Source organism: Pipistrellus kuhlii, unplaced genomic scaffold, assembly GCF_014108245.1.
Source record: "Pipistrellus kuhlii isolate mPipKuh1 unplaced genomic scaffold, mPipKuh1.p scaffold_m20_p_4, whole genome shotgun sequence".
NCBI classification, from domain to species: Eukaryota; Metazoa; Chordata; class Mammalia; order Chiroptera; family Vespertilionidae; genus Pipistrellus; species Pipistrellus kuhlii.
In genome coordinates, this window is record NW_023425540.1 from 63,296,013 (window position 1) to 63,322,429 (window position 26,417).

Here is a 26,417-nt window from a genome sequence, read left to right on the forward strand (position 1 = left end):
AGATAAAGTATAAATGAAATAGAATATCCAGTTTCTTATTTAATAAATACAAAATTTTTATTTTAAATACAAATTACTATGACCTTTTTTATTTTTTGTTATAATTGGATTTTTTTCTCTAATGCAGTTCATAATCATGTTCCTATTTTTCTAGAGCTGGAAACGCAGATAATACTTAAACTCTCACTAGTAAATCAGTCAGTAGAAAGAGGAACAGCTGTCTTATATTCATTTATTACTTGATTACCTGTTCACTACTTGCTAACTTGTCATTTAGTCATTGATTTGTTAATTGACTTAATAGACATCATCAGGTGCCTCTTTTTGGTCCCAGGTACTATTCTAATTGCTGGGAATATGATGATGAGCAAAATAGCCATGATCCCTCCCTCCTGAATCTTATACTTTCACTCTCACTTATTTCTTCTTTTATATTCCAGGCTCTTTTTGAGTGCTTTAGCAGAATGTTTGAAAGTTTGAGTGTGAGGTTACCTGTGCTGTATAGTGGGATTGCTTGAAATGTTTGATTTGGAGAGAATTAAAATACGAAAGTTGGGGAGGTTTAAAAAGAGGGGAGAGAACCTGCTATTTCATAGTCAAGTAAGGGTTGGTGAACATCCTCTTCTGTCTGCCTTCCAGAAACTGGTGAATAAAAAGGAAAGGCTCATAACCAAACTTAGAAATATTTAAATTATAAAACCTTTCAGTAATTGGATTTTGTTTTTTAACTTTTAAAGGAATTGTTGGTCATATGTTGGTTAATTAGTTATGTCTTTTGACAACTTAAAACATATTTTTCATTTACTTTTCAGTCTATTCTTATTCTGGGAAGGAACTTATATGTTTTAATCAGTTCTCCATATTCCTTATTGGCTCTGGAGGCATTGGTGGAAAACGGACTTCAGATAAAGTCAAGGTATGTTATGTCTTTATAAGTAAAATATATATGTAGTTAAGGATCCTAATCTGTATATTTGAACTAGCAAAAGAAAGAATAAAAAAGGTTGAAGATATATCTATTCCACTTATCTATGTATCTAAAGAACAGAAAAAAGGTAAAGGAAAAAAAGAAAAGAATGAAAAGCCTCAAAGAAACATGGGATACCTTCAAGTAACAGGAGGAGTAGAATGAGAGGAGAGAAAGAAGTAGAAAATAATAATTGAAGGAATAATGCCTTTGATGCAAAACTGTCTACACATCCAAAAAGTTCAGCCAACTGCAAATAGGCTATAAATGCAAAGAGATCTATACTCTTAGTAAAGTGAATTTAAAGATTAAATTAATTTAGATGTGAATTGTTTAATTTTCATATCTGTCCTCATCTTTTGCATTTGGAAAACAATCTTTACTTTTTTCTTCTCCGTGATCCCCCTCATTAAATAGGGAAATCATAATGTAGAGGAAGCTAGCAGTTATGAAATTTTAAACATTATCTCCTGAACATATAAAAAAAATTGTTATCCAACTTGCAGATTTTATTATATTAAAACATAGTTGGTTATAAAATGCCAGTTTGGGTAAAGAGAATAAAAGTTACTTTGTTGGTATTTAACATACAGTATTTTTTTATTTCAGGAAGCTGTAGCCATACCTAATAGACATCCTGATGCTGTACTTACAGACACCACCTCACTTAATCAGGTGAGATTGTATATTTTATTTTATTATTATTTTTTAAATTTTTATTCCGTTTTTTACAGAGTGGAAGAGAAAGGGTTAAGGATTTAGAAACATCAGTGAGAGAGAAACATTGATCAGCTGCCTATTGCACACCCCCTACTGGGGATGTGCTTGCAACCAAGGTACATGCCCTTGACCAGAATCAGACCTGGGACCCTTCAGTCCATAGGCTGACGTTCTATCCACTGAGCCAAACCTGTTAGGGTAGATTGTATATTTTAAAAGTGATAAATCCACCTGACTGCTGACACTTTTTAATTTATAACTCGACACCTTATAGTGCTTGTGTCCTTCAACATAATAAATATATATATATAGTGTCATTGGAATTCATTCTTTCTAAATTTTTACTTATCAATTTTTTCTTCACTAGTTATGAAAAGATAATATAAAAAGGCTTTTCAGTAGTCTCTTCAAAGAGCATCGGGCTTAGCTGGTGATGGAACACTTGCCTTAGGGAGACTGTCATGCTTACTAGTGAAAAAATTCATAAGAGCTTTAGAGGGCAGGATGTAAAGAATAAAAAGGCAAATTTTAGTCATCCCTTTCTCTATTGGGAAGGAAACTGAGCTGCATTGGTTGGAATCAGATTATATTATGCTAACTTTAGCATATAGGCAAAATAAAGCATCTTAGAAAGGGTAGATGATTTAATCTCTTTTGTTTGACATAAATAATTTGTTCTCTGTTGGAGGATATAAAATACCCTATCAGGTAACAAATTCTATGAGCATGTAAGGATTTATTTAAGAAGCAAAGAGTAGCCACAAAGAGGAGAAAAACAACTTTGTTTTTGGGAGACCTGAAGATTCTTCCCCGAAGTGGCCAGGAGACAACCATGCAGATAGAGAATAGAACAGTCAAAGCTCTGAAGTTGTGCTGTGAGTGAGCTTGTAATGACAGCACATTATTTATAAAATTCACTGCTTTTTTATGCTAATTTTGATATACTGGATATGAGAACTTCTGCAGGATTTATATTTTTTGACAAATATAAATACACTAGTAACTTCATGAGCCAGAAAGAATTAAGGTTGGTACATATTGTAATTTCCCCCCCTGCACTATATAATCAGATGATGGAGAGAACAATATATTTTTTTTTCTTTTAAATGTTTTTGCAATGTCTGTTTCTTATCAGTTTCTTAAAAATGCCCGTGTGTGTGTGTGTGTGTGTGTGTGTGTGTGTGTGTGTTCAATTAAAGCTTCATAGTGAAATCAGTTTTTTAAGGGCACTACACAGAAAAGGTTTCAAGGTTTCACAGTGCAAAAAAACCACCAATGCTCTTTTATTATTTTTGCGTTACTGAAATAATAAAATGTACCTGTTATAGATAAGAAAAACTAAATAGTTTCCAAAGTTTGAATTTCTACACATAATAGAGGAATTTTTTTCTTTTACTTTTTCAGATGAATAGAACTTTTTGTTAGCTTTTAGCAGCATTGTCTATTTTGCTGCACCACAAATATTAAGTTAACAAATTTTTTTTGTATAAATAATGAGCTCTTATCATTTGACAGAAATTCCTGACCACTGTGCATTTTGTATTTGATTTAAAACACTCTATTTAGAAAGTTTGCATACATTTTGCTTGGTAAGAAAAGGCTGTAAATATTTACATTATTTCTATTGTATTTTAGTGGGAATAGGTTGATGGATTTCTTTTTGTGAATTTCTTCTTAAGTAGTGGTAACCAGTGTTATATAGTTCTTGACACCCCTTATTATTTGACAATCCTTCTCAACTGATTTCAATGTCAGGTATTATAAAAATTTGCTTTACAGTTAATTTTCTTTTGGGGGGGGGTAGAAATAGTTATTTTTTAAAATATATTTTTATTGATTTCAGAGAGGAAGGGAGAGGGAGAGAGTGATAGAAACATAATGATGAGAGAGAATCATTGATTGGCTGCCTCCTGTACTCCCCCTGCTGGGAATCCAGCCCACAACCTGGGCATGTGTCCTTGACCGGAATCGAACCTGGGACCCTTCAGTTTACAGGCCAGTGCTCTAGCCACTTAGCCAAACCAGCTTGGGCTAGAAATAGTTATTTTTTATTTTTATTTTATTTTATTTTTAAAATATATTTTATTGATTTTTTATAGAGAGGAGGGGAGAGAGAGAGAGCTAGAAACGTCGATGAGAGAGAAACATTGGCCAGCTGCCTCTTGCACACCCCCTACCGGGGATGTGCCCACAACCAATGTACATGCCCTTGACCAGAATCGAACCTGGGACCTTTCAGTTCGCAGACCGATGCTCTACCGCTGAGCCAAACTGGTTTTGGCGAAATAGTTATTTTTGAATCAAAGCTGCAATTAGGTACATTATAATGCATTTGAGATACAATAAGCAGCCCTATTTCCTGTTTTTCTTTTAATGTATCCTAAGAAAGCACTGGATACTAGTTACATTTATAATTCTTCTCTGTACAGGCTGCTCTGTACCGCCTCAGTGGTGACTGGAATCCATTACATATTGATCCTAACTTTGCTAGTTTAGCAGGTGAGTTGCTAAAATACATGCCAATGAAAAAAAATATTAGCTCAGTTATCTAAATAAGACTTAAAGACATTGCTACTTATGACTTGTAGTTTAAGTAACATTTTAAAAATAGCCCTTTCATAATACATTTATTCAAAGGATATTGAAAGGTAGGAAATAATATTCCGAAAATAGTGTACTTGAAATTGAGATTATGGTGGAAAGAAGCTCCTGCTAGTGAAAGGTCTAGGATAGGATCATGTGTGTCAGTGTCTGAGTTATGAAAGTCAAGGTCATTGGAGGAAGGAGCAAGAAACTGAAAGGTTAGGGAAAGATTATCTATATATAAGGATATTGAAATCATCCGGTATGATTTTGTAGTTACAATCAAGCTAAACAAAGCAATGCTTTGTATTCCCATATCTCTAATGTTCCTTTCTTATCTTTTTCTTTATTTCATAATTTTCACCCAGGAGGTATTATTTATAGAATATTTTCCATATTGCTTAAAATAGAAGGTATAATTCATTCTAATGTAGTTAGAAGATTATGTTTTTGAAATCTTAAATTTTTCTTGGTTTTTAAACATGAAATATATCCATATCTAGCTAAACTCTCTTTTTAGGTTTCAACAAGCCCATATTACATGGATTATGTTCATTTGGATTTTCTGCCAGGCATGTTTTGCAGCAGTTTGCAGACAGTGACGTCTCAAGATTTAAGGCAATTAAGGTATATACATATTATTGCATAATTTGAACATTTAGAGAGAAAAAAAAGTTTTAGGGACTTTTAAAAAAGTAAGTACTATACTGAAGTAATAAACATTTTTATTACATTGACTTGGCAATTAACACATTTTCTTTTTGTAGCTAAAATACCTCTATTACACATTTTTCATGTAAGGGTATCATATACAGTTATAATTTTAACATATTAATTGGATTGTTTTATAAAATATATGCTTTGACAAAAACTTGAGATTCACCTTAAATTTTTTTCCACTCTTTTGTAATTTGACATTAATTTAATTGAAAATGTTAAATGGATACATTTGAACTCTAATAACACCTACATCAATATGATGGTAGCTTAGTTTTTGTACTTTTAAGTGAATTCAAGCTTTCATCCATTATAAATGACAAAGAAAACCATCTCTGAACAATATCTTTGCAAAAGTAAGTGTAAGTAAAAAGATACACTCTTTAAAAAGTGTAGTTCCCAAAGCTTTTATCAGTTTGTGTTCCATATAGCAGTGAAAATGCATTTTTTTGATACCTTGCCTTTGATAGCACTGGTTATTCTTATGTTTTTTTATTTTATGTTAACTCTTTTGGTGGGAGTACTGCTTAATATAATTCTGTTTCTGTTTCTGGGTTTGCCAGGATTAAACACTATTTATTGATTCTGTACTTTGAAACACAAAGAATTTACTTATATTAACTATATTCTTTCTCTATTTATTTTATCATATTATTTTTATTGCTTTATAAATTATATTTAAACCTGTCTTTTCTTCTTCCTTGTATTCTTTGACTTCCCTCACAATTTTTTTTTCCACAAATAGAAAAGTTGCATTTTGAAACATTTTCAATCCCAAAACTCATTTTTTTGAAGGCTCGTTTTGCAAAACCAGTATATCCAGGACAAACTCTAAAAACTGAGATGTGGAAGGAAGGAAATAGAATCCATTTCCAAACCAAGGTATGAATATTGTTTTCTTACCCACTTCACTATGTCCTATAATTTTGTTTCATAAAACAAACAAACAAAACACACACAAAAATCTGTTAAGTCTTTGTATAATCAGTGGTAACTTTTTTTTAGAAATAAGATCCTATGTACCTTGTTTTTTATTTTATTTTGATCAAGAGGCCCAGTGCATGAATTTGTACATGGGTGGGGTCTGTCCAGCCAGCCCCAATGGGGGTCCATCGGGCTGGGCTGATGTGGGGAAGGGGCCATGGGCAGTTGGCTTGCTGGCCCCGCCTCCAGTCGGGGTTTTGGGGCCAATCAGGGCCCAGAACAGGCTGGTTGGCTGCTACAGTGCGCATCATAGCCACCTGTTCTGGTTGTCCCACCTTTCTGGTCACTGGGGCTTTTGTATATATACTAGAGGCCCGTTGCATGAAGATTCCTTCCCCTGGCTGCCAGCACTGGTTTTCCTCTGGCATCTGGGACCCAGGCCTTTGCTCTGGCTGCTGTCTTCAGTCTTCGGTCCAGCTGTAGCCTTCAGTCTTTGTTCCATCTGGATTGTCACTCTTATAGCTCCCTCTGCCCCCACCCTCCCCCTCTTAGCAGGCGTCCCACCCCACCTGGCCTCTCAGTGCCTGCATGCATGCTGCCCAGAGGCCCAGAGCAGCTGGGGGGTAGGGCCGCCACCATCTTTGTCAGGTTAATTTGCATACTCCTGATTGGCTGGTGGGGTGTCTGAAGTGATGGTTAATTTGCATGTTTCTCTTTTATTAGTGTAGATAGATAACTGGTTCCTGTATGGGTAGCAGTGACAGAGCTATTCTGAAAACACAACCAACCCTAACTTTTAGGCTCAAGCAGTTAGGTTGTTGTCAAAATATAATCTTCAAAAAATTAAAGATATGGCTCTCAGAGAGATTTAAATGAAAACATGACATAAATGTATTTAATTAATTATGAGGGAACTAACAAGCAAGATGATAAAACTGGTTCAAAACAGAATTAGAACCAAAGGAAATGCATTCTAAAATTTTACTGATATAGAGACAAAACTAGTAAATGTACTAAAGGATAATCTATAATAATAAAAGTGTAATATGCTAATTAGTCTGGACATCCTTCCAGACATCATTCTGGGAGAAGCCAGGGCTGTGAGGGAAGCCCAGGTCCCAGGTGCCTGCCAGTGGCCAGATGGAAGCCCAGGTCCTGGGTCCTGGAGGGAAGCTGTTGCTAGCAGCCAGGAGAAGGAAGGCCTACTCTTGCATGAATTTCATACATCAGGTCTCTAGTCTACACTATTAAAAATATAATATGCTAATTAGACCAGGCGACCTTCTTGGGTATCTTCTGGATGCCCTTCTGGACAAAGCCATGGTGGTGGGGCCAAGGCAGAGGCATTTAGGGGCAATCAGGCCAGTAGGGGAGGGCAGTTGGGGGTGATTAGGCTGGCGGGAGGGCACTTGGGGGCGAACAGGCCAGCAGTGGGGGGCAGTTGAGGGCCATCAGGCCTGCAAGTGGATGGGGGCAGTATTTGCCTGAATTTCATGCACCGGGCCATTAGTATATAATAAAAGGGTAATATGCAAATTGATAGAATGGTGGAACAACTGGTTGCTATGATGTGTACTGACCACTAGGGGCAGATGCTCAATGCAGGAGCTGCCCCCTGGTGGTCAGTTACAAGTTGGGCTGCACGGCTAAGGATGTCCAACTGATGGCTTAGACCCGCTCCCCATGGGGAGAGGGCCTAAGCCATGGACATCCCCTGAGGGCTGCTGGACTGCTAATGGGTGCAGAGTGGGCTGAGGAAATCCCCTCTTCCAAATGCATGAATGTCGTGCACCAGGACAGAAAACACCTGTATCTTAATCACACAAAAATCCACAAATTAACATATTATGTCATAAGTCTGAGATTAATTATGAATAACAAGACAAACAAAATGTATTTCCCTATAGAATTAAGTAATTTTGGGTTGAGGCTGTTAAGCAGTGCTCCAATAAAATACTAAAAGGACATGCAGCCGTCCATTTACTTGTAAGTTTTTTAAAGGTCATTTTTGTTAACACAGTTGACCAGCTGATACTATTTGGCCTGATCATCTACCAATACTGCATAGATGGTTTGTGTTGAGTAGTTTAAACACCTCTGTTAATAATAATAACAACTTCCAGTTATTGAGTCCCATAAGCAGGCTATCCCATTATCTCTAATATGCTGTGATTAGATGTGCTCTTTTTCTGCTAGTTATATATATATGAATCATCCCCCCCGCCCATTCTCCCTCAGTCCTTCCCTTTCTTCCTTTTTCTTTCCTTCCTATTGTATTATAAGAAATATCTTAAACTAATGTTCCAAATGATATGCTTGGCTTGGTTACAAGAAAGTAATTTACTAAAGTATATTTTGTTTATAAATTGTCTTTTTTCATACCTTTCACTGATACAATTTGAAATAAAATGAACAAATTTGAAAGTTCTTTTTTTCTGAACTATGATATGAAGTAGTCAAAGGATAATGATCTTGATAGTTAAAGATCAGTTTTGATAAATGCTGCCTTAAATTTTAGATATGTTCCTGTACATTTGTAGCAGTACCATAATTTTATAAAAGAATAGCCATTGAAATAATTTTAGATAAATTATTAAGAATTAGAATTTTAGTTTCTGTAATAAATGAAATTTTATTTTGATAAAAGGCTATTTAAGCATTTAGTTTATGCTATGTACACTTCCTATTTGAAACAAGAACTAGAATTAATACATTGAAAAGATGAGTATTAGCAGAAATAAACTTTGATTACCACTGCCTCATGTGGATATTGGACCATGCCTTCTACCTTTCAACAATTCAGTAATTCTCATTTTGGTTCCCATTATACACACAGTTGTATGTTTTTTAAAGTCCCCCAAATACCAGTGCCCAGGCTGCACCTCGGATTATTTAAAAAGGGTTCCAGTTGATTTTATGGTTAGATTAATAATAGTAGTATTAAATCAGTAAGGCTTCATATTTATTCATCTTGACATTTAGTTTATGAACTTTTAATTTAATTTCGATTATTTTCTTTTTTATATGAGGGGGGGAAAGTAAATTTTCTTTAACTTTATACTATTTCACATGAAGTGTTTGCATTGGAACTTTCAATGAATTGGTTTATTTTATTTTATTTTATTGTATTTTTTTGTACCCCTTATAAGATCCAAGAAACTGGAAACATCGTTATTTCAAATGCATATGTGGATCTTGTGCCAACATCTGATGTTTTAGCCAAGACACCTTCTGAGGTAGGTTCTAAAAACTGGTATTCAAGCCATCTTCTAATTTCTGAATGTAAATCTGTTAGAATTACTTTAAGAATATTCATCCTACTTTTGAAAATTAAGAGCTGTGAAAAAAATTCTTGAATTAAAAGACATCAAAACTGCTTAGAATAAAAATAACATTTTGACAACATATACATTTAAAAATTTTTTTGGAGGCCATACTGGGGTATCTTTCAAGATAAAATAATTAATTTTCTAATTTTAGAGTACTTAAATCAATTGTTAAATGAGAAATGTCAAGCAAACAATGTTTTGGAGAAAAATAAGTGATAAAATTAAATATTCTAAGACTTTCTTGATTTAAATGTTTGTATAAAGCTTTGTATACAAATATAAAAACAATAGTATTATTTTTAAAAATATTTTTTATGTGAAAGAGAAACATTGAATGGTTGCCTACCATACGTGCCCTGACTGGGGATTGAACCTGCAACTTAGGCACATTCTTGGAATCAAACCTTCGATCTTTCTGTGTACAGAATGACACTCTAAGCAACCGAGCCGCACCAGCCAGGAAAAAACATTTTTGTTATTCTCTGTTAGCATGCTGAGACTTAATAAAAATGTTTATGTTCTCTGTCTCCCAAAATACTAATTTTGTAATGTCGAGGTTACCTTATGATCTTAAAATAACTTACGATTGATAGCTCTCAAGAAGTCTCTAAGATAAAAAACAAATTTATGAGTTTTAGAGCTAAAAATTCAGTTTTCATATAATTTAATCACATTTTACAAATAAAGAAATAAGACCACAGAAGTGGAGTGATTTGTCCTATATTTTCCTGTTGATGTTAGTTAGGATATAGGTTGTCTATTTCCTAATTTACTTTTAAACTATTATTTCTGAATTCTGATAAAAGTAAAAACCTCTTATTAAGAGGACTGAATTTCTGGTTGAAATGAATGAATTTAAAGAAAGTGTGGAAGAAGTCTAGAGTAAAAAGTAAAAACAGACTTGTTTGCCTTTAGGTATAGATTTTAGAAAAGTCACCTTACTGCACATATATTTTATAATGCTTTTTCTCCTTGACTCATTTTTACATAACTTCTAAAATTAAATTTTCTTTTTCCCAGGGTGGGGAGCTTCAGAGTGCTTTGGTATTTGAGGAAATAGGTCGTCGTCTTCAGGATGTTGGGAACGAGGTGGTGAAGAAAGTAAACGCTGTCTTTGAGTGGCATATCACTAAAGATGGAAAAGTTGCAGCTAAGTGGAGTAAGTTATATCCCTGATTTTAAAATATTTTAAAGTAATGCTTAGTAAATAGAGATAAAAATCCTTATTATATTGTAGTTAAAGCCTGTCTCTTTGAAAGTAGGTAAACCCTACCTTCTTAGGTCAGTTATTTTTAATGGGAATAATAAGCTTCATGTTATCCAAAGAATGTGTTATTTGGAGATGTAGGGAATCAATTAAAATGAAAATATCTGTTTTTAAATATTCTATTGTAACACTTGAATTATTACTTTTAAACAGCCATCTTAACAATATGCTTCTCTAACTACCGTATTTTTCGGACCATAAGACGCACCGGACCATAAGACGCACCAGTTTTTAGAAAAGGGAAATGAAGAAAAAAAGATTCTGAAACAAATAGTGTCCTAAAATATTTTATGTGCATTAAAACCCAACATCACAGTCATAAACACATGTAATCAACCCTGTAAAGTAAACAGCAGCATTTAGAACCATTTTAGAGCCGGGCAAGCACACAGAGACCACACAGAGCCGGGCAAGTAAAAAAACTTTTTTTTTAAAGTATATGTGTAGGCTATATTTGGACCATAAGACGCAGGGACTTTCCCCCCCCCACTTCTGGGGGGGGAAAAGTGCGTCTTATGGTCCGAAAAATACGGTAATCTTCAAATTTCTCTTAAATACATAAAGCAAGTTTGTCAGGTCAAATGAGGTATTGTTGTCATTATATTTTGACAATTTTAAAATTGTTTTCTTTATCCCAAAACATTAGTAATTTGGATTATTATCTAATTATCAAACTTATATTTAAGGGTGCCTATTTAGGTGCCTTTAAGAAATCAGATTATTTCTCATTACAATTGAAGATCACTATAAATGCTCATATAGACAAAAAAATTAAAGTGCATCTCTAAATCAACTGAAACTATTACATATTCCTAAAAAACATTTTGAACTTATATTTAATTAATTTTGGTTCATTATAAACACATTTCTTTTTAATGTAACAGTTGCTGTTTCTTTAAGGCAGTGTATGTTCATTGTATGATATTTGATATAGAAAGGTTTAAAGAAGAAAATGATGTGAACTTTTACTACACATAGTTAACATTTTGATGTTTGTTCTTCTGGGAGACATTTGTACTTTTAGGCCGTTAATCCAGAAGGGGTAGAAAGGAAGCCAAAAATGTAATATGTTCATGGTCCCCCAAATTTCAGAGTGTCTAATATTTTTCTAAATAACACCATGGATTAACACTGTAAATGTAGGTGTCATCACTTTCCTTTCTTTCATCTTTCTGCCCTTCCCTTTTTCTTTCTATGTATCCATGATGGAATTCAATTTTATCCCAATGGATCACAGTATATTGGAAGTTGGGTAATAAATATAGAGCACAGGACTTTTGAAGATATTGGCGAAGAAGAGAAATGGGGTCTATGAGTTAGAAAAGGTGCTGGAACTGTCCGTCTCACTGTTGGCAGAGCTCTGAAGGGATTTATAAAGTACACAAGTGATTCACTCTTGGCAGACAGTTTCAATTACCAACTAAGATTTCCCCCTTATCTTGGTGACAGTTTCCTTGTAGGCAATATTAGAAAATGTACTTACATAGAAAAATTACCTTGAATTAACCTAAAGGATTTTTCTTTATATTTCCCCTGGGGGAAAAAATGGGAATATTGGAATCTTGTTAATAAGGACTTATTATTGATTCCTTGTGGCTTATGTTGGTCTTATCCTTTCTTCTTAAAGTTAACAGTGAAATTGTATTTTAAAGCTTTCTCTGAAAGGATTCACCATTTTCTTTGGTTATCTGCTTCCTGTTATTTGATTGGATTCTCAGCTGTGCAAGTATTTTTAGTTCTTTTTATGTTTTCTCAAAGTCTTTATGTCACTGAAGTAAGTAGCAATAGCTGGCAGCAGAAGAAACTCTCTCGGTCTTTTGGCTTATTGTATCTTAGAAGGTGATTCCATTTGGCACCTCTGTTTTGCATCTTGACACCTAATGACATGAAATAAATGAATGAATGATTTGATTTAGGGAACACCTAAGGTACTTCCCCCTTCCCTCTCCCCCACAAAAAAAGCAGTTTTTAAAATGTTTTGCTAAGTACTTTATTAACAGATATTTTTATATGTTAAATTGCTGCCAGTTGTCCAAGCCATCACATGTTGGCAGACTGGAACCTAGTTATAGAGAACAGGGATAAGCTACTCAGTGTACCTTGGCTGGCCTCAAGTGTCACTGGTGCTGCATGAGTGACTGACCTTGAGCAAGTTGAGGAACAAGGGTTTGGGCTCAGTGGCCTGGAAGGCGCATTCCAACCCAAAGATCCTGGATCATGCCCATTTTTCCTATTAACTCCCTCACCCAGCATCCAAACAACTCCAACAACAAATCTCCAGGCTGAATGCATGTGGGGGGCGAAACTTTGCAAACCCAATTAGTCTGAATATGGAGTTAGTAAGGTTCTGTGTCAGTACTGGGTTAGATGTGGTCTTGGCTGTGGAGGAGGAGAAGTCGTAAGCTGTGTCTTTGGAGTTAGGCCTCCCTGAGGCCCATTCTGGTCATCTATGAGCCGGGTGAAAGCCAGGCCCTCTGAGTCACTGAGATGACCTGAGAGAGGTTGGAGAGCCCTTCCTTTTTTTTTTGCGGCCAAGAGTATGTGTCATGGAGAAATGCATGCCCTGATCTACATGAGAAACCAGAGGGCCTCAGTGAGGTATTTTGGGGAAGGAAGCTATATCTTGCAATACTCACTTGCAGCTTCTTATTTCTAACTCTGGAGACAATGTTTTGATTATGGAGTATTATTTTAGAAGTCTTAAAAACATTATGGTCCATTGATAGTGTTTCTTTAAGTAGATAAGGTCAAGATAGAAGCCTGTCTTACTTATTTCACTGTTAATACTTATTAAAATGTCGGGAATACAGTGATTTTCATCTCTTTTTTTATTACTCTAAAATGTAATTCACTGCCTATACATGTCTGAACACCTTTTTTAGATAGCCTATAATACCTTCAAGTGTTTTACACTTTCAAATAAAGGTTGTCCTTTGGCTTTTTATTTTTCTAGAGATCCTTGGAATAGGTAGGAAAGGTAAAAAATAGATACCAGCCCAGCCAGTGTGGCTCAAGAGTTGAGCATCAACCTATGAATCAGGAGGTCAGGGTTTAATTCCCAGTCAAGGCACATGTCTGGCTTGCAGGCTCGGTCCCCAGTGTAGTGTGGGGTGTGCAGAAGGCAACCAATCAATGATTCTCATCATTGATGTTTTTAATCTCTCCCTCTCCCTTCCTCTCTGAATCAATTAAAAAAATATTTTTAAAAATAGATATCAGATGGAGAAACAATCTCTGAATTCTCTTTGAACAGAGCCTGTTGTTCACCACAGTTCTCTTACTGTGTTATAGTTATTTCTAATTATATATCTCCTCCCACTTGACCTTGGGTTGAACACTGAGAAAGAGCTCCGGATCAGTTTATTTCTAACTTCAAGTAGCCTGACTCCCTAAGTGTTGAATAAGTGCTAAAAGCCATGTAAAATGCACAACTTTGGATGGAATCAGATGCCTGCCTTTTTAAAAAAGTGCTGAAATTGGTGCCTTTTCTTCTTTTAAAACAAGTTTATTGTTGGGAGAGCAATATGTATTTTCTGTTTAGTCTAAGGGAAATATTCAGAAGTAATATGATATAATTGATTTAGGGAACACCTAAGGTACTTTCCCCCACCCCCTAAAAAGCAGTTTTTAAAATGTTTTGCTAAGTACTTTATTATCAAATATTTTTATATGTTAAATTGCTGCTATTATAGTTGTCCAATCCATCACATGTTGGCAAACTGGAACCTAGTTATAGAGAACAGGGATAAGCTGTTCTACATTTTATAAGTAGTATATTTTATGACTTTATTACTATTAATTGAAGCCAGTCTAAAGTTGTCCTTGTAAACACTTTGGGTCCCTAAGCAATAGTAAAAATTCAGAGGAAATGAAAGATGACAGGAAGGCATAAAGAAGATGAAAGAATCAGAGGCTTTATATGGCCTATAGAATAGTCTGCTCCTGAAAATTAGAACACAGTTACTTTTTTAGTTGCAATTCGAGAAACTGAAAGCTTTTAAAATGGAGAGATTTTTTTTCTCATAACTCATTGGTAGCAACACCTGACTAGAACTTAACAATGCAGCTGATTGTCCTCATCTCATCTGGTTACTAGTCAAATATAGAAACCATATATTGTATTTGTTTATAGTGTTGGCAGTCTTACATAATATGTAATACATGTTTTAAGAACCATGTTTTCTTACTAAAATTTGAAAAATTCTGAATTCTTAAACACATTTGGCCCAAGGAGTTTAAACAGGGAATTGGGACCTATTCATATATACAAATTATTCTGGTAGAACAGAAGTGATCAGAGACATGGGAAAGGTGCTATTGGCTTTCACAGATGGGAGGATTGGTTCATTCAACAAATATTTGAGTATTTACTATGTGCCAAGTTCTCTGCTAGGTTGTGGATAACAAATATGAAAAGACAGATGTGTTTTTTGGTCTATAGAAACCAGGAAAGTTTAAAACATTGGAGTTAAGGAAACACTGCAGATAAAAAGGAAGGAAGACCTCTTTTAAGGTAATGGCAATAATGGAGAGGAAAGGGCCTGTGTGGATCTATTGCTGAGACAGAATTGACTGACTGGGCTACTAATAATGCCAGAAAAACAAGAAGAATGAGAAAGAGACAGCTAATGCAGAAGTGCTGAGCTGCATTACTGAAGATTTTGATTATGTTACTAGAAGGTAAAACATGAGAGAGCAGTTTATGAGAAAAGATGGAAAGCTGTGGTACCCAAAATGTAGCAGCCCGAGATCTGGCCTAGGTTGTGGGAACTGTTCACAACCGAAGACAGAACTGGAAACCATGTTTATGGAACTATTAGTTGGAACTCAGAGTATTGGCTTTGCTACCCTGTTTTGTGGCACACAGGAGGGAATAGAAGGAAGTTTTTGTTGATCCTACAAGGTTATTTGCTGTTTGTGGTTTATAGAATAACAAGAGGCCTGGTGCACAAAATTCATGCTCAGGGTTGGGGGGAATGTGACCCTCAGCCCAGCCTGCACCCTCTCGAATCTGTGACCCCGAGAGGGATGTCTACCTGCTAAACACAATCCAGGACTGCTGGCTCCCAACTGCTCGCCTGCCTGCCTTATTACCCCTAACTGCTTCTGCCTGCTAGCCTGATCACCCCCTAACCACTCCCCTGCCTGCTTGATTGCCCCTAACTGCCCTCCCTTGCCAGCCTGGTTGCCCTTAACTGATCTCCCCTGCATGCCTAGTCATTCCCAATTGCCCTACCCTGCTGGCCCAGTAACCCCTAACTGCCCTCCCTTGCCAGCCTGGTCATCCCTAACTGCCCTCCCCTGCCAGCTTTGTCACCCCAATTGCCCTCCCCTGCTGGCCTTGTCCCCCCAACTGCCCTCCCCTGCAGGCCTGATTGCCTCAAACTGCCATCCTCTGCCGGCCCGGTCACCCCTAACTGCCCTCCACTGCAGGCCTGGTCACCCCCAACTGCCCTCCTCTGCTGGCCATCTTTGGCAGACATCTTTGACCATATGGGGGTGGCCATCTTTTATGTTGGAGTGATGGTCTATTTGCATATTACTCTTTTATTAGATAGGATGGCTCCAGTATTTACATGTTTCTCTAAATAAAGTGAGCATCTTAGAATTTGACCAACAATTTTTATTTATTTATTTAATAAATATTGTTCAGATTATTACACTTGTTCCTTCCTCCCCCGCCTCCCCATAGCTCCCCTCTACCCAGTTCCCACCCCACCCTCTGTCCTTACCCCTGCCACTGTCCTCATCCATAGGTGCATGATTTTTTGTCCAATCTCTTCCCACACTCCCCACACCCCTAATGATATCCTCAAGCATGAAAGTATTCTGATCTTAAAAGAATGGTAGTTGAATTGTCAGTCACTTTCTATGCCCCTGATTCTATTATATCCACCAATTTATTCCTTTCATCAAATTTTTTTATTCACTTGATTTGTAGATTCACTTGTTGATAGATATGTATTTGTTAATCATTATTTTTTATCTTTATCTTTTTCTTCTTCCTCTTCTTAAAGAACACCTTTCAGCATTTCATATAATACTGGTTTCGTGGTGATGAACTCCTTTAGCTTTTTCTTATCTTTGAAGCTCTTTATCTGACCTTCAATTCTGAATGATAGCTTTGCTGGGTAGAGTAATCTTGGTTGTAGGTTCTTGCTATTCATCACTTTGAATATTTCTTGCCAGCCACTTCTGTCTGGCCTGCATAGTTTCTGTTGAGAAATCAGCTGACAGTTGTATGGGTGCTCCCTAGTAGGTAACTAACTGTTTTTCTCTTGCTGCTTTTAATATTCTCTCTTTGTCTTTTGCTCTTGGCATTTTAATTATGATGTGTCTTAGTGTGGTCCTCTTTGGATTCCTTTTGTTTGGGGATCTGTGTGCTTGTAAGTCTGGACTTGTAAGTCTATTTTTTTTTTTACCAGGTGGGGGAAGTTTTCTGTCATTATTTCTTCAAATAGGTTTTTAGTATCTTGCTCTCTCTCTTCTTCTGGCATTCCCATAATTTGGATGTTGGTAAGCTTGAGGTTGTCCCAATGAATGGATATTAGAGGTGTTTTATTTTACATGTTAGAAATTATCTGTTTTGGATCTTGGAAATTGCCAAAATGTGGTAGAATATGTACAGTTTGGACAACTACCATTCTTTTAAGATCAGAATACTTTCATGCTTGAGGATATCATTAGCTTTTGGGTTGCTGCTCATGTTGTAGTGGTCCAAGCAGAAACCCCCGTAGGGTTTCTCAGCATGGATATAAATGAAATCTTAAGGGTGTTGGTCCCATATTTAGGGTTGGGATCCAAATGACAATCTCATGTATTTATAGACAAGATTTGAAACATGATCTTTGGAAAGAAGTTGCTGTTCAGTCTGGGATAGGGACCTCCTTGTTTGAGAGGCATCTGCTCAGATTATTCTTTCCCTTACAACAGTGGCTGCTTCCCCTCTTACCATCACAGCCCCTTACTGTTTGCCCACGTGCATTTACACACAGATTACTTAAAACTATTATGAATTTTTATTTTTCTCTCTGTGTTATTCATTTTAATAATATCTTTTTATAGTTTTTTTTATTTATTTTGAACTAATTTCAGGCTTATAGAAAAATTGTAGGAATAGCGCAGAGAATGAATATCTGTCCTTCACCCAATTTCTTCAAATTAACATTTTATTCCATTTTCTTATTTATCATACATGTTTTTGTTTTTTTTTTAAGTATTTGAGAGTGACTTGCAGACACAATGTCTCTTTATTCCTGAATAATGTGGTAGTGTCTGCTAAGAACACTTTCTTATATGTATGCATAGAATAATTATCAATATCAGGAAATTAACATTGATACAGTATTATTTAATCTACAGACCTTATTAATATTTAACAAATTTCCTCAGTAATTTCCTTTATAGCAAAGAAATAACAATAGTAATAACAATAACAAAATAGAAATGAAGAAAGCAAAAGTAAGAACTGCTCGGGTCCAATGTCAGATCATATATTGCATTTAGTTGTCAGGTCTCTAGTCTCCATTAATCTGGACGAATTCTTCAGTCTGTTTTTATTTCCTAGGACATGGACATATTTGAAGAGTAGAGGCCACTTATGTTGTAGAATGTTCCTCAGTTTATATTTATTTGATGTTTCTTCATGATTATTAGAATTTATTAACTTTTAGCAGGAATAGTACAAAAGTGTTGTGTCCTTCTTAGTGTGATTTAAAAAAAAAATCTTTACTTTTATCCTAAGTTTTTGTTTGTTGTCATTATTTTTATACAGATGCTTCTTCCATGTGCTTTTTAATCAGCTATTCAACAAATATTAGTTACTAAGTACTTTCTATTCAAGGAAGCATAAAGAACTTATAATCTTAAGGGGAGAAGATATCCATAAGACAACTTTCTCCCAGGGTATCCCTTTGGGATATGTAAGGTCCATATCCTAAGACCTTCGAAGATCTCCAAGTTTCCAAATGCTGTGTGCTCATCTAGCACCTCTCCCTCCCCCGTTAAATGCTGTAATGTGTAACTGAACTTTTTATGGAGTCTCTTAGAGCCGTAATGACTATATAAATACAAAGCTAAAGTCAGTTTATAAAGCTTTTAAAATAAATTGTACAATTAAAATAAAATATACACAATCTGCTACTTCATTTTAACTTAAGATTAGCTGTTACGTAACAGGTGTCTGTAAATGCAAAGTGATGGTGGTAGATGATGATTCTCCCCAAGAGGCAAGTTGTAGACTGTGACCTGAGCCACTGCAGAACTGAAAGTTTCACTCCTTTACCTCATCTTTGTGTATCTTGCTAAGAATTTCCCCCATCTTAGCACTCTTTTATTTCATCAATATTAGTTTCTAGATTTCCACCGAAGACAGTTTTATTGCTTTACAAGGGTCATGGGTGTGAAGTAGCACATAAAACCAGGTGAGTGAGAGGGCAGGCTGACAGCTAAGAACCTTCATTAGCCCAGAGGCTTGCTACCACTCCCTAGTAGTGAGATGAGTGTGGTACAGTTTTATTCCTGAGCAAGACTAGTATGTACAGTGGGCCTTCGAAATACTAGTGAACAATTAAACCATGAATGTTGTCTTTGAATGCTGGTTTGCTTCCCTTTAGAGTCCTTCCTTTCTCCCCTCTTCATTCTCCCTCCTCCCTTTCTGTCTTCTTCCTTTTCTTTTCACTGTAGTACAAATAATACATGAAAACACATTCATAAAATGTAAATTTCAATAAGAACAGTCTGTACTTTTCATGCCTCACTTGCAGTACCTTGCCTGTTGTCTGACACCCACAGTAGATGCAATGAAGTGAGTGAGTGAAGTATACAAAGCAGAAAGGTTCCCTTTCCTTAGTCCTTCCCCTTCCCCAAGGTTACCATTACTATCAAATTATATTTTTAGTTTAGTTGGTAGCTACATTCTCTTTTGTGGAAAGTTAGAGTGATTTGATTTTCTCTTTGGAGCAAGGCTTGGCTAAGCAGAATATTGTTAAGCACTGTGGATTTTTCTTACCTATGTGTAGTGTCTCCTTGACCCTAAATTGGGAGTGCCCTATACACGTTAGGGAGAGTGATGTGACTGCAGCTCTGTCACTGCAGCAAGAGAAATCACCTTCAGGAGGCTGAAGTTGGAGTAGAATCAGGTTGCTGGCTGGCTGGTATCACTCATATATATGATAATTAAAACTTTCTCAAGTGGAACTATGGCATGAAGCTCTATACATGTTATAGGGAGCAATGAAGGTAAAGGTTTAACAGTTTTTTTAGTTACCCAGCCTGGGGCACTTAATTCTTCTGTCAAAAACAGTTAATGGAAAAGGAGTAAATTTTAATGTTTACTCATAATAATTAAGGCAATAAACATTTTATAAAAGCAAAACAAAACTGATTAGAATATTTGTAAAACATTTATGTTGACTATCTTGATGAATTCAGGTATTTGAAAGGAGATTATAGTATGTATTCCCTTCCCCCAACATTCAACTCTTTTAAAATTCAGCTTCCTCCTTTGTTGAGTATGTGAACCTAAAGACACTAACCATATAAACTTCACCAACTTAATTTCCTTATATTATTCCACATTAAAATGTTTCTGTTGTGTAAACTTCTTCACTGAGGAAAAATACTGTTTTGACTTTTTGGAGAACTTCTTTATAAAAAGGCCTCCTCAAAAAAATAAAGGATTAAAAACATTTTTCCCCCCCCAAATGGCAAGTGATATCTAATTTAGAATAAATAGGCAGCACATTAACTTGGAAACTGTAAAAATGTCTGTATTTTAGTTGGTTTATTTTACTCTATATTGTGAAGAAAATATGACCCACATTGTTTTTTTTACTATTTTCCCTAGCTGTTGACCTAAAAAATGGTACTGGAAAAGTATATCAAGGCTCTGCAAAAGGCTCTGCTGATGTAACAATCACACTTTCAGATAATGATTTCATTGATGTAGTCCTGGGCAAGCTTGACCCTCAAAAGGTAATATTCATAAAATGTTCATTTTTCTCTTTATTATTGCTTTCTGATTGACAATTGCAGTTTTTAGCTGACTGCCAAATTCTGATTTATAAGGCAGAGTCATAGAACTCTGAAGAAGACACAGTTGATACCAATATCTGAGTTGACAGATCATGAATTTTTCTGGTAGAGTTTCAACTGACACATTTTAAAACTGAACTTTTGGTGGAATTCTTTAGCATATCCACAATATAAAACCCACATCTACTCTTTGTATTATATTAGGTCATTAATTCAAAAATGAAAAACCCTAGGGTATTAGGTATTTCACAAAATTAGACATTCATTCCTGATACATGATTAATAATTTGAAAATTATAAGTAGAATAGAGTGTAACAGCTAGTGTCTTATTTTTTTAATATATATTTTTACTGATTTTAAAGAAAGGAAGGGAAAAGGATAGAGATACAGAAACATCTGTAAGATTGAATCATTGATTGGCTGCCTCCTGCACACCCTCTACTGGGAACCAAGCCTGCAACCCAGGCATGTGCCCTGACTGGGAATTGAGATATGACCTCCTGGTTCATGGGCCAATGCTCAACCACTGAGCCACACTGGCTGGGCACTAGTGTCTTATTGAAGGTGAAATATTTAGAGTCAGACATTATAGTGGAAAATCATGATTAAGACAAGAGTGCCATTTCTGACTATGATGAGTTAGTATTGTTTTGAAACTTTTGGCCCAATCTACAAATATACAAAATTAAAGTAACTAATGTAGCAGTTAGAATGGAATAGAATAGAAAAATTTGTTATTTTCAAATCAGGATTATGTAGCTAAAACAAGAGAGTCATCTAGTTGGTTCTTAGAATAGAGGAGTTCAAAGAAGTGGTTAAATGCACAATAACTATTTAAAATAGTTTTCACATAGCAGCAAAACCAGCTAGAAGATATAGTTTTTAGAAATTAGTTTATAATTACAACCTAAACTAAAAAACACAAATGACCCCCCTAATAAGAAAAGTGCTGTGCTTATTTGAAGAAACTATAGAATAGGGGTGTCGAACTCAATCAGAGAAGGGGCCAAAATCTAAAATCCAGCCTAAATCGCGGGCCGAATGGTTTACTGAACAGTCATAAACTGTCATTGTGATGGAAACGCAGCGGAGTGCAGTGATGACAGCGCGGTGCGGGCCACATTGCAAGGCCTGGCGGGACGGATTTGGCCCGCGGGCCTTGTGTTTGACACATGTGCTATAGAACCTTATAAGAAACAGAACAATTTGAATAAATGGAGAATTTTCTTTTTCCTGGATAGAAAGACTCATTTAAAAAGAATTGTAAAATAATTTGAAAAGAATTGTCAGGTAGTATAGTAAAGTATGTTCTTTGTCATCAGATATATCTGAGTTTAAATCTTAGCCCTGCCACTTACTCTCTAAACTTCAGTTTCCTTATTGGTAAAATGAATGATTATAATCCCAAAGCATTGTGATGATAACAAATCCAATAGTTTATGGAAGGAGCTTAGTAAGTACTTGGTACTGAATGAGTACTCAGATTATTCCTTCCCAGGAATTTATGTAGTACCTACTCATATTCGGGTTCTAAGGGTGGTTAGATAGTGCCCCAGTTGTGCGTAGCTTAGTTCTAGAGGTGAGTGGAAAAGAAATATAATTTCTGGTATGAAGAAAATAAAGTCAGGGTAATGGATTAGGGTGATGGTTAACAAACTTTCTGTATAGGGTCCCATTGTAAATATTTTAGGCTTTGCAGGCCAGATGGTCTCTGTTTTACCCACTCAGTTCTGCCATTGTAGCTTAACATAGCCATAGCATAGACCATATGTGAACAAATGGATGTTGCTGTGTTCCAGTGTAACTTTACTTACAAAACACAGCAGAGTAGTATTGGCCCACAGGCTCTGGTTTGTCAACCCTAGATTACAATGTGACAGGATAGAGGAACTATTTTAGATAAGGTTGTCCAAAACAGCCTGAACAAAGTGAGGGCTGAGCTGTAAGGTTAAGGAAACAATGAGTGCACAGGCTTGAGGCAGGAGTAGGATTACATATTAAGTGTATGTAACTGTGAGGAGGCCAGTGATGGTAAATGAGCAGTGGGGATAGTGGGAGGATGTGAGATGGAAGAATGGGCCAAGTTTGGATCACACAGGACTCTATAGAGCTTGGTAAGGAGTTCAGGTTTTATGTGTGAATGGAAGCCACTGAGCTGTGGAATGACAGCATCTGTTGAGTGGAAATTGCCTTTGGGGGAGAGAATAGATAATTAAGAGTTCCTTTTTAGATATATTATACTTGAGATGTCTGTATATATAAAGATTAAATGTAGGATTAAGGAAACATTTATATAATTGCTAGGAATAACAGACCTTTGGGAGGAAATGGATTATTCAGTGAATGATACTGGGCAGCTGCTTAGGAAATGGTAGTGCTTTATGCTATTCCATATATCTAAGTCAATACTGTACTGAATGGAATTGTGTAAAAAAATGAAAGCAGAAGCAAAAACTTAATGAAAACCTAGGTATTTCTTATTTTTTTTATATATATATTTTATTGAGTTTTTTTTACAGAGAGGAAGAGAGAGGGATAGAGCGTTAGAAACATCAATGGGAGAGAATCATCGATCAGGTGCCTCTTGCACACTCCCTACTGGGGATGTGCCCGCAACCAAGGTACATGCCCTTGACCGGAATCGAACCTGGGACCTTTCAGTCCGCAGGCCGAAGCTCTATCCTCTGAGCCAAACCGGCTTCAGTTTATTCTTTTTAAAAATATATATATATATATTGTTGATTTTTTACAGAGAGGAAGGGAGAGATATAGAGAGCTAGAAATGTCGATGAGAGAGAAACATCGACCAGCTGCCTCTTGCACACCCCCTACTGGGGATGTGCCCCCAACCAATGTACATGCCCTTGACCAGAATCGAACCTGGGACCGTTCAGTCCGCAGACCTACTCTCTACTACTGAGCCAAACTGGCTTCGGCTTCAGTTTATTCTTAATGATAATCCTTAGAGAAATGCTGGAGATCAGAGAGGTTATGGAATCTGCACAAGCTCAGGTTTCTAGTAAGTGGCAGAGCCTAGTTTTTAACCCAGGCATTTTAATGCTAGAGCCCAGGATCTACTCACTGACTTTGTTCTCTACCTTCTTTTATCATTATGTGGCTTTGTAGTTCATGAAGACATAATACATATTTTCAATCTGCTTTTAAAATTTCTGAATTTAATATTTTAATTGTTAGGAACACAATAAAGCCTTTTTTATTTACATATTCACAAATTCATGTTTAAGAGTATAGATTAAACCTAAAAGCATAGTTTGAAGCAGAACTCCCAGATCTGTCAGTTCAAATAAATTAGTATGTGGTTTTCTAAAATACACAGGAGTCTATTTTTTTCTTAGCTGTCTAAAACTATAATCATTAAACTATCATTGCTAGATAAAAGTTGCCTTTGTTGCCAAGAGTTAACTCAATTGTATTCAGTTTCAACAATGACTTTAAAAAAAAAAAAAGATCTTTTAAAAATACAGATAAAATGTAACGTGATAAAGTTTGCTACTCTTTTCCCTCTTCTTTGCAGGCATTCTTCAGTGGCAAACTGAAGGCCAAAGGGAACATCATGCTGAGCATGAAGCTTCAGACAATTTTTAAAAATTATGCCAAGCTCTGAAGGATATGCTCCACTGTTAACAAAAGTAGAAGAAAACTCTCTTCACCCTAATACACAAAACTGATTCAGCAAAAGTGATCAAAACTAAGAAGAAATTGCTTAACATTTTCAGATTTCAGATAACTTTTCAGATTTTCATTTTCTACTAATTTTTCATGTTATCATTATTTTTACAAGGGACTGTAAAATAGCACATAATTATTCTTCCTAGATCTTATCTTCATAATAAAAAATTTTCATTAAAGTCTAGGATCCTTAGAATTGTTAATAGCTTTATACGTTGAAAAGAAAATTAAATGAGTCAAGGCCACATTGATGCCTTTTGCACTTTTTGTTACTTTCTGTTCTGTAATTTATTGAAACCCTGGTTTTAATATGAATATACATGTACTCATTTTTCATACTTTGTTATAGTAGGTAGTATTCTTCTTTAAGGCAAGAGAAAGTCCTTTTGTGTTCTCAAAAATTCTTTTCTTTCTTCCTCTCCCCCTTTAGCTGGAAAGTCTTTACTTTCATCTAATGCTTATAAGTCTACCGAATATATTGCTTTCTTTCTTAATTGTTAAACTTAAATTGTAAGATGTTCACTAGCAAGTTCTGTCATACAGTATTTCCCCAAACTTTAGCTCAGATGATGGATGCTGAGAAAATGCTTTCTGATGGTGTGGCTGCAAAGGTAAGAGAAAGTGGGTGGGTGCTCAGGCCAGGAAGAGGCTACGTTTCATTCATGGAGGTGGGTGGTTGAGTTCTCCAGGGAGCGGACTGAGATGAAGATTTAGGGGCAGGAAGTTTATTTAGAATTGTGCTTTGGATCAGTGCATAGAGAAGGTGATGGGGGTAAACAGAGGAAGCAGAGCTAGGCAGAGGGAGAAGTTATGCTTGGTGCTTGTACCACATGCCTTCAGCAGATACTTTAAGGGGCTCAGAAGCTGGGATGGTCTTCAGACTTGTCCTGAGCTAACTAGTCATTGGTTATAGCCTGCCCTGTGGAGGGGCCATGACCTTGGGCAGAGCAGCAGAGCAGTTCCTGGAGTGCTTATAGTCAGTCGATTATCTTCCCTGCAGCTGAGGGGATATGTTTTCAGCCCTGAATAGGGCTTCTGGGAGCCCTCAGCACAGTACTTTGCTTCAGGAAATAAGATTGAGGGAATTAGGGTTCAGGGATCAAGAGAGAAGGTCTCAGAAATTTAGAATTTTAGTGTTTAGCACAGTGCTGGAACATACTACAGGACTTCAATGTATAATTGTTGATTTAATGAATGAGCACAATATATAGAAGGCATAGAAGAAAAGTTACATATTTGGCAATTATGCCTTGGTCTTTTGAACTTTGTATGGTGTCTTAAAATTAACTTTAATTCATAGTGATCCATTGTTATGCCAACTAAATTTTAAAAAAAATATTGGCAGTATTTTAATGGTGGTCTTTTATAATAGGTATTATCCCTATTGAGCTTGGAAAAGCTTAATGTCCTTCTAAATAGAAAAAGCATATTAAAATTAGTCAGATGCCACCACACATTAATGAATGTGTTGCTTAAGACATGTTAAGAAAGTGATTTGTTTTGTTGTTGATAATCCTCACATAAGGATGTTTTCCCATTGATTTTTAGAGAAAATGGAAGAAAGGGAGGAAGGTGGGGGGATGAGAGAGAGAGAGAGAGAGAGAGAGAGAGAGAGAGAGAGAGAGAAAGAAAGATAGATCAATGTGAAAGAGACATACTGATTGGTTGCCTCCCGCACACACCAACCCAGGTCTAAGGATCAAACCTGCAATCCAGGTACATGCCCTTGATTGGGAATCAAACCTGCAACCTTTCAGTGAGTGGGTCAACACTCTAACCACTGAGCACATTGGCAGGGCAAGAAAGCAATGTTTTAATTATTCTACTACACTCTCTGTTAATCTTTAAAGGTCAGAGAGACACTGGTATCTAGATTTAGCAGCAGCTTTGTTATTGCTCCTCCTGCTCCTTAACCTTTCTGTAATAGTTAATATTATTGAATTCACCATCCTCCTTAATTTGTTACTTTCCTTCTATCTTCTAATGGGAAATATATTAACTTCTTAATGAGCTTGTGAGTTAATCTCTCTTGTCTCTTGTAATTTTCTCTACCTATTTTTTCATGATTTTTGATCAAGGTTTCAGCCTCCTCTTTTCAGGGGACATTTTCTTCCTGGATCATTCAATCTACTCATATCTTTATCCATTACTAAGTGTTCATAACTCCCAATCTATATCTTTAGC

General features: G+C 36.0%; 1 protein-coding gene across 1 annotated transcript in view; it reads left to right on the forward strand.

Annotated features, from left to right (window-relative positions):
- The window catches only part of HSD17B4 (hydroxysteroid 17-beta dehydrogenase 4), a 62,899-nt gene extending 38,394 nt beyond the window's left edge, over positions 1 to 24,505 (forward strand). Inside the window, exons 16-24 of the mRNA XM_036409753.2 lie at positions 813 to 916; positions 1,577 to 1,642; positions 4,117 to 4,186; positions 4,791 to 4,897; positions 5,783 to 5,869; positions 9,061 to 9,147; positions 10,261 to 10,399; positions 20,355 to 20,482; positions 24,079 to 24,505. Of these exons, the coding sequence (XP_036265646.1) occupies positions 813 to 916; positions 1,577 to 1,642; positions 4,117 to 4,186; positions 4,791 to 4,897; positions 5,783 to 5,869; positions 9,061 to 9,147; positions 10,261 to 10,399; positions 20,355 to 20,482; positions 24,079 to 24,168 (878 nt within the window). The 3' untranslated portion in view covers positions 24,169 to 24,505. The remainder of the gene's footprint in view (positions 1 to 812; positions 917 to 1,576; positions 1,643 to 4,116; positions 4,187 to 4,790; positions 4,898 to 5,782; positions 5,870 to 9,060; positions 9,148 to 10,260; positions 10,400 to 20,354; positions 20,483 to 24,078) is intronic.
- Positions 24,506 to 26,417: the final 1,912 nt, after the last annotated feature.